This window comes from Vicugna pacos, chromosome 10, assembly GCF_048564905.1.
Source record: "Vicugna pacos chromosome 10, VicPac4, whole genome shotgun sequence".
Classification (NCBI taxonomy): domain Eukaryota; kingdom Metazoa; phylum Chordata; class Mammalia; order Artiodactyla; family Camelidae; genus Vicugna; species Vicugna pacos.
The window spans coordinates 29,159,831-29,168,890 of record NC_132996.1 but is presented as its reverse complement, the minus strand read 5'-3'; the positions used below and the strand labels follow the sequence as shown (position 1 = coordinate 29,168,890).

Below are 9,060 nucleotides of genomic sequence, written 5' to 3'. Positions count from 1 at the left end.
TCATCAATTTGATTGCCTCACTCTAGTTCCATGATTCATTACTGCCTTCAAGTTTAAGCCTAGAAATCTTGCCACAGCTTCAAAGATTGCATTAACTTTTGAAATATAGAACTCAGGAGAAGCCATAATTAGATTTCAGGTTTGTGAATCATCTGGATCTAAGTGCTATTTAAAGCCATGGGAATAACAAATATATCCCAAGGAGAATATATGGAGAGCAAGAAAGAAGAGAAACTTCTTGGGAGAAAAACAGACTCCCAAAGAACATCACAATTGAAAGACAGAGAACAAGAATATTATTTGATAAACAGGGGAGAAACCTACAGAATTACTGTCATTGAAGCTAATAAAGGAGAAAATTTCAAAGAGGGAGGTAGTCAACACTGTAAAAATTTCTGATGAAGGAGAGGAAAACAAATCTGAAAATAAACTTTTGGACTTGGTGACATCAGCTGGAGAATGCTCTGACAGTTATTAGAGAAAGAATCTAGCTTGCTGCTGAAGGTGAAGAAATAATAAGCAAAAGCAGACTATCCCTCAAAGTACATTTTTTTTATTATAAAATATATGGCAGGAAATTGGGGGAGAAACAGCGTTTATGTCTTATTTCCCTCACTAGCTAAGCACAATGGCCAGTTATGAAAGATACTCAGTAAATCTTGGTTGAATTGAATGTGTTGAAAATATCTATGTAAAAGTGTAGGAAGCTTTCATTAACAAGATGGGGTAGAACTCAAGTATTGTAGATTTCAAAAAGGGAGTCGATGGTACTAAATAAGATACTAAAGAAGGAAAGGAATTTTGTTGGAGTTAAATTAGACAAGATGAAGAATGATTTATTTACTTACTCGTAAAATATTTGGAAATGCTTGACTTTTGATGTTCTAAAACTAAAATCTAAGTTCCTTATCCTTTCCGTGGAATTTCAAGATCTTCATGCCCTGGGCTTGCACACCCTGGCCTCTCTTGTTTCATCTCCACAGCACCCAGCTTCACATTTAAAGCTCCAGCACAATGATTTTCTGTGGTCATCTAACATTGAATTGTTATTATTCCGTTCAGCCTCTGCTCATGTCATTTCTACCTCAAAAATACCTCTTCCCTGCTTTCCATCCTTGTGAGCTCACACTCACCCATCAAACTTTACACAGTTATAATTCACCTACTCTGTTAAGATTTCTTGGAACTAATTCCTCTCAACACACAGCCAAACACATTCATGTATATATGCACTCAGAATCTGTCACTCCACATTATTTCTGTCTTAACTATCATTTAGGAATGTTTCATCCTTGTGCACTCTACAACTAGCAGCATTTCTTGTCTCTGATTCCTCTGATACATGTTGTGCCTAATACAGTTCCTGGCATGTAGTTAGGGTTTCAACATCGGTAATTTTTCATTTTTCATTTGCATAAGGGTCACCAGGCTCTTACTAAAGACAAGGTTTTCAGCCTTACAAAGGTGAGGTCCTGACCATCTCTCTGATTGTCTCAGGCTCCAGACACTGTCATCTTACTTGCTTCATACCCTCCGTGCTAACACAATACACAGTGAGCTCCCAGTTGAAGTTGAAATGAACGAAGTGTTTTCGATGAATGATCAAGAGCTTAGATGGTGTTATCGGCTGTGAAAAGGAATAAAGTAAACCCTGTGTCTGAGCCCAGCATAGATGATGAAGGGATGCAGGAAGGTATCCATGGTTGTAGACCAATGGAGAGGAAGGAATTTGAGGGAGTTCTCTTCTGCCAGCTCAGCATAGATCATTTCAACCTGTACTTTTCTTCCAATCACTCAGCAACAAAAGGAATTTTAAAAACTGACAAAAAGTATGACAATAAGCAATGAATAAATTGTTTGATGCAATAATGTAAGCAGAGCCATGAAGAAGTTAAGATGAAAGAAATTGTTCAGACAGCAGTTTTTTAAACTGCTCTCTTACATAGTTTCCCAGAACTCAGTGGCAAAAATTACAACTCAGTCATTACATATGATCATGAAAGTCATTGTGACAGGAAAAACTGACATATATGAAGGCCTTCCGCATTCCCATAACTTTTTATTCATCATTATACACTGGATATTGAAGTTATTTATAAACAGTACCATTCTTTCTCCCTTACTTGATTATAAACTCTTTAAGAGGGGTTTTGTTTGTGTTGTCTTAGCTTTTAGCACAGCGCCATGCACAGAGTAGGTGCTTGGTAAATGTCTCTGAGAGTGTAAGGCAAGAGTCAAGGAAGACATATTACAAGTACATTCTCGCTCAACACTTTCACATATGCAATTCGAAAAGCCCTGAATTTTTCATCTCGACCTACCCAAAACATAGCAATCTTTGAAGCACTGATTTCCTGGGAAGGACTTCTTCTCCAAATACCCCAGACTTTTTGTACACAGAATTGAAATGCTCCCTTTTTCATAATTACCCTGCCTCCCAGTAATCCCCAGAAGCTGGTAACTTTAAGAACTGAGTCCCAGGTTCTGTGAATTAATAATAAATAAACAGGTCAAAGACTTGTGGAAAGTGAGCAGTGAATCCATTATTTTATATTAGCTTAAGTATCATTTACTTACTAGATTTTTAGTGTATCTTTCTGATCAACATTATTTTTAAAAGACTAAGTAGAGCTACTAAAAATGTTTTTCAGAAATCAATCTATTTATGAAATCACTAGTAGAACTTATCAGCCTTTCACCTGATCAACCTTACCTACTTACCAAACTTTCACAATTAGTTGGAAATGCATGCCAGTTGGGCAAGACTATATCTGCTTTGTTCCTATGTAATGTTGGTTGAATTCATGACACTCAATAAACAAGCATTGGAAGTAGTGTCAAAAAAATGCTCCTTTTCTTATTAAATGTTCCCTTTCTGTTAGCTCTTCTTTCTATGTTGAGGTTTGATAATGCATTTCTGACAGTAATTTCATTGTTTCTCCAAGGATACTCTCATTACTCTAAACTGGAGATGCTGACGTTATAGTTCACTTATTTGGTCAACTCAGGTCACTGATTTATTTTTTCTCTTATTTCCCATTAATTTGAATTAAATTTTTCCTAATTCTTTAAAAGTAAGAGACTTGTTTAGGGAATTTTTGAGATGGTGCTTTGAATGAACTCATGTGGTCTGGAAACAGTTAAGTTCCCCTGAGGAACAGTTACCTTAGCATTGACTACTTCTCACTGGTTGAGCCCTCTTCAGCTATAGCCCCAATCTCTGTTTTCCCCCAGATCCCCTCTTCCCACTCATACAGACCCATCTGCCTAGTCTGCAATTCTCTGCTAAAGGAAAAAAGAACTATGATGTTTGCAACAAAGTTATATATCCCCCTCCAAAGCAAAACAGTAACATTCTGTTAGGTATCTCCTGAGAAGTATGTCTTAACAAAATGGAGAAACTGTGTTCTGGAGAAAAACTAGTCTCCAAGCATACTGAAGAAAGAATACATTTGAACTTGGCAGCACGATATATCAGGTGGGGAGCAAAGACCTCTGTAGATGTCTCATTCTCCATCTCTTGCAACTGTAACCTCAGGTGCTGTACTGCCAGGTGACTTTAAAGATTAGATACTGTAGGCACCTGCACGTGACTACGCTGGTGCCTGAGCCATTTATTGTCACTTCATAAGTGTTGATTTGCATTATAAATATCTCATTCTCAGTATTTTCTGGCTTCCCAAATTATCTGCAAATTTCTCTACTTTCTGTTCTCATGGCCAATGTACTATTGCCGTCCCATAACCCCAGTCTATTTTTCTCTGATCCCAGCTATACAGAAAAACTAATCTGCTGCCTCTTTATCACACTTTAAATACTCCAGAGAGGATGGAATATGATTGGCCAAATTTGAGTAAAGTGTCTTTTCTTAGTCCAGTTATCACTGGTTCAAGGAATAGAAAGAAAGTTCACATAGTATAAACGTAGCTACCAGGAAAGGGCCTCAGGGAAGAAAAATTGTGGGCAGGAGCAAATGCAAAACTAAAAACGTTTTTTAAAGGTACCTACTACAGCAGTTGACATCTTACAATTATTTTATAAATTTAAATGAGCCACTCATTTTCATATAGTATCTAGATACTCATCTTTCGTTAGTTTTTGGTTGAATAAAATTATTTATAATTGGATTCATTTTTTTTTACATTTTTATTAATTCATAATCATTTTACAGTGTTGTGTCAATGGATTCATTTTTTGAATGTAGTTTTTTTTGATTGTTCCAAAATTTCATCTTGGAATTCCATACTTTTAATCCAGCATGTCAAACTTCCAGAATACCTCATCCTCATCCATTATTTTCCTGCTAACCGGTGTTCCTGGGCTGGAAGCCTTCCACACCTGGATCTCTGCTCCTTTCTGCTTTCTCTATGTAATCGCTCTCTCAGGAAACAGCCTGATTCTCTATGCCGTTGTCACCCAGCCCAGCCTTCATGAACCCATGTATTATTTCCTCTCCATGCTGTCCACCACTGACCTTGGCTTGTCCGTATCCACTCTGGTCACCATGTTGGGGATATTCTGGTTCAATGCCAGGGAGATCAGCTTTAATGCCTGCTTGTCACAGATGTTCTTTATTAAACTCTTCACTGTCATGGAATCTTCAGTGCTGCTGGCCATGGCCTTTGATCGATTTGTGGCCATCTCTAATCCCCTCAGGTATGCCACCATTTTAACTGACTCCAGAATAACTCAAATTGGAGTGGCAGTTGTCATCAGGGGGACACTAACACTGACACCAATGGTAGCACTTCTTACAAGACTGTCCTTCTGCTGCAGCCACGTGCTCCACCACTCCTACTGCTTCCACCCCGATGTGATGAAGCTCTCGTGCACAGACACCAGGATCAATAATGCAGTCGGGTTGACAGCCATGATCTCTACCGTTGGTGTGGACTCAATCCTCATCCCCCTTTCTTATGTTTTGATTAAGACTATCCTCAGCATCGCATCCCCAGAAGAGAGGAAGAAGGCCTTCAGCACGTGCATCTCCCATATTGGGGCTGTTGCTGTTTTCTATATTCCATTGATCAGTCTGTCCTTTGTTCACAGATTTGGGAAACGAGCCCCAGCCTACGTACATACTCTGATTGCTAACACCTACCTGCTGATCCCCCCTGTAATGAACCCCATCATCTACAGTGTGAAGACCAAACAGATACGCAAAGCTGTGATAAAAATTCTCCATTCCAAAGACACATAGAGTCACAGAATTCTAGAGATGGTCTCTGTCAGGTCATATTATTTACCAATTGAAAAATAAATCTGGTGATTGCTGAAGCTAAGGATGCAAATATTTAAAATCAAAGCTGGAGTATGTTTAGAAAATTAGCTTGACTGATCCCTGTATTTTACAGATGAGGAGACGAGAGACATAGGAATGGGAGGAATGAGCAGCCTAACTCTAAGTCTGGAGGTTGTCTTCCCAACCACTGTTTGTGCTGAGCTGTTGTTTATCCTGCCATTACCCTTTCTCTTCTTACTTCATCCACTTCACAGCAGGTAGACTGACGCATTATGAAAATGTCATTCCTTTTTGAGAAATAGGTATTATTTTCTAACAGTAATAATAATTTTAGCTAACATTTATTATTTCCTTCCTGTTTTTTATATATAAACACATTTTATATTCAAAACAATTTCATAAGGTAGTTACTTGTATTACCAATGAGAATATTGAAGCACACAAGTGTTAAGTAACTTGCTTAATCAGCTAGTAGGTGACAGAGTTCATATCCATGCAAACTGACCCCAGGGTCCACCTACTCTTAAATTTAATGCTGTATTGCTGCATATAAACTATATATATTATCTATATTACTGTATTTATATATAATATAAACATATATATACAATGTAATGTATATTTATACATTAATTAATTTGTACTGGGGGACATAATTTGATCGGAGAAACAAACAAAAACTAAAACTCTGTCCTCTAGAAATTTTCAACCAATTTATGGAGGAAAAGCTCAAAACAAAATCTTTAAACCTCACAAATATATTTCTACCTGATGTTCTTTCCCAACTAAGCATATTCTAGAATTCCTCTTCACCTCCATAAACTTTCTTTGATTGATTGATTGGGGGAGGGAGGCAATTAGGTTTTGTTTGTTTGTTTGTTTGTTTTAAACAGAGGTATGGGGGATCAAACTTGGGACCTCGTGCATGCTAAGCACGCACTCTACCATTGAGCTATACTCTCCTCGCTCCATCAACTTTCTGCCCCAGCAGAAACTGAAAAATGACTCGAATTACAAAAGAATTACAATTTGTGTTATTTGCTTAGAAGTTTTAAAAGCTATGGCATATATTTCATGTAATGGCTTAATCCAGCAGCTTAATTATTTTTTCCAACCTGGGTATATCCAATAAATCTCAAAGTTTTAAAGACATATTTCAATGACACGTTGGTATCACTCAGTAAAGACAGGCTCTATAGCTGGTTTCAGATCCATCAAGGAAGCAGAAGTAGTCATTCATTTCTATAGGGAATTTATTAAGTGACTATAGTACCAGTCACTTAGTAATAAGGATGATGTCAAAATCCTCAACATGTTCAACAGTAAAATTTTCAGTCTCAATTATTATCAGTCTTCAAAGACCTGATCTTTGTATGTTGTGATGTCCAGGACTTTGTTCTCAGACCTGTTTTTCCCTTTGTTATATTCTCATTTTTGGTCATCTCATCCACTTTTGCTTTGCAGTACAGTCTAGTTCCCCCATTGTAGTTAGAGTATTTTTATACACAAGACAGATCGTGTCACTTCCTCTGTTCAGCATGTCCCAGTGGCCTCCTGTCTTACTGCGGGAAAATTCACAGTCATTATACTCCCTTATAAGGATGTATGTGTTCTGACTCCTCTCCATCATCGCGACTTCGTCTCCTACTACTCTCCCCTTTATTCACTCTGCTACACCCACACTAGCCTCCAAAATATTTCCTTATGCTCACCCAGCAGGCTTCACCTTCAGACTTTGCACTTGCTGTTCTCCCTGCCTGGGATGTCTTTCTCCAGATGCCCACATGGCTTACTGCCTCACTTCATGCAGGCTCACTCCATGTTTATGTGTCCTCTCATTAAAGGGCCCTTTACACTATAAAAACTAAAAATGACAGCAACACCTCTCCACTAATTCCTGCCTGCATTCACTCTCTTCCTTACTCACCTTGTTTTAACTTTTAGCACTTACAACCCCTCCTCAACATATTACATACATACCTATTTATTTCTTTTCTAGTCTCCATTACAAGGAAAGGTCTTTGAGAATAAGGACTTTGTTTCATTTATGCTATCCTCCAGACCCTAAAACAAGGCTTGCCACATTGAAAAATAATAGAATCTCTGGATGGCCTGACTATATTTATCAGTCAAGCCTCACTGCATCCCCTCTAAGCAGTGCTCCAGGCACGACAAATAACTGGCATTTCCTTAACTCTGATTGTTCTATCTCATTCTCAAGCCTTTGTACAAGCTGTTGCTTCCACCTGTAGCACCCTCATGCTCTCCTTTCTGACTTAGAAATTACTTTCCTTAGAGACTTTTTAATGACTTCTCAAGTCTGTCTGGTGTCATTTCCAGGTGCCCCTGAAGCACCAGTGTGTCTTCCTCATGACATCCCCTCCCAGGTTCTCCTGTAACCAGTCTCCCCACAACAGACTCTGCCCACTTCTCAAGACCAGGGAGTATGTCTTCTTCACCACTGAAAATAAGTGAAATTGCAGACTGGATTTTTGTTTGTCTGTCTCTACACATGATATACGATGGAGTATGGAGAAAGGGAAGAGAAAAAGAGAAAGAGAAGCTCCAGCTAGAGAAGAAGGATGAAGTACTCAGAGCCCCAAACTTGGGAATGAGAAGATAGAACTTCAGTCTTAAGCCAGACAGCCAAGATAGTCACACTGCTGCTACAGATGTTCCTCCTCCACCTCCCCCCCAACCACACTAACCTCCCTGTCCCTGTCCAACATTCCTAGAAACTAGCAAGCTTCCATTCCAAGGGAGTGTGTAATTTGGACTCCTGGGGAAGGGGGGATTGCAAAGCAAATGTCATCTCTGACCCAAGTGGACAAGTTCACAACTAACTGGAGACTTTCCTAAAAGCCAGAGTAGTGGTAGACACATGGCCACTGTCCCACTACTTGAACTCAGAGTCCAAGTGAAAATCCTCAATGTCCTGTAAGACTTACATGATCCAGTTCCCCATTACCTCCCTGATTCTGTCTCCCCACTGCTCTTGCCCTTGCTCTCTCCCCTGAGGCACAGTGGCCTCCTCGGTGTTCTAAATCACATCTAAAGCAGGATGTAACTCTATACTCACATTGACTGTTGTGTCTAGCAAAGTGGCTAATGAGAAAAAACACTCATCACTGTGGTTAACAGGGCATTTCAGTTACTTGGAGGAGCGGACACAGACTGGTGACAATCCTACATGAGCAAGTGTGGGAGTGGCGGCAGAGGCAGCAGGCCGTTGGTGATTGCCTGACCCCCCACCCCAAGACTGAAATAGGGGAAGCCCATGGGAGTGACACACAAGTGGCCATGAAGATACTACACCCTGTCTGCCAAGCCCCAGGGACCTCAGTCCATATTACTACAGCCTGTCCCCATGGGCTTCATGGGCAGCGTTATAAATAGACCTGTGCCGGAAGGGGAGAGCCAGCTGTAGCTGCATCTCATCAGGGCCGCACCATACTCAAGTGAGTGCACACTCACTGGGGTCCAGCAGGCCAAGGTCCCTGCCATCCTAAGGGACCTCAAAGACCTCACAAACTGCCTCCTGGCAGGGTAGGGGGAAGCCCTTGCCTCCCCTTCACATCTTCCTTGCCCGAGAAGAAATGTTCCAGAGCATTAACAAACATCCAGAAAGGCAAGTGAGAATAAATGCAGCAGCCGCATCCAGACCCAAAGAGAAGCTGAACTGGCCGGGGCTCACTCTAGGCAGAGGGCCAGGCCACATGGGAGGGAAACATGAGGTCTTCTGGGATAAGTAAGTGGGAAGATGAGATGATGGCCCAAAGTCTTAGACTGCTACCAGCAAAGCAGAAAAGATGCCCTGG

At 40.2% G+C, this 9,060-nt stretch overlaps 1 protein-coding gene across 1 annotated transcript; it reads left to right on the top strand.

Annotated features, from left to right (window-relative positions):
• Positions 1 to 4,258: 4,258 nt before the first annotated feature.
• On the top strand, positions 4,259 to 5,200 carry LOC102543050 (olfactory receptor OR51C1-like). The gene has a single exon (XM_006203410.2). It carries the CDS (start codon positions 4,259 to 4,261, stop codon positions 5,198 to 5,200), a length of 942 nt encoding a protein of 313 aa, XP_006203472.2.
• The last annotated feature ends 3,860 nt before the right edge of the window (positions 5,201 to 9,060 follow it).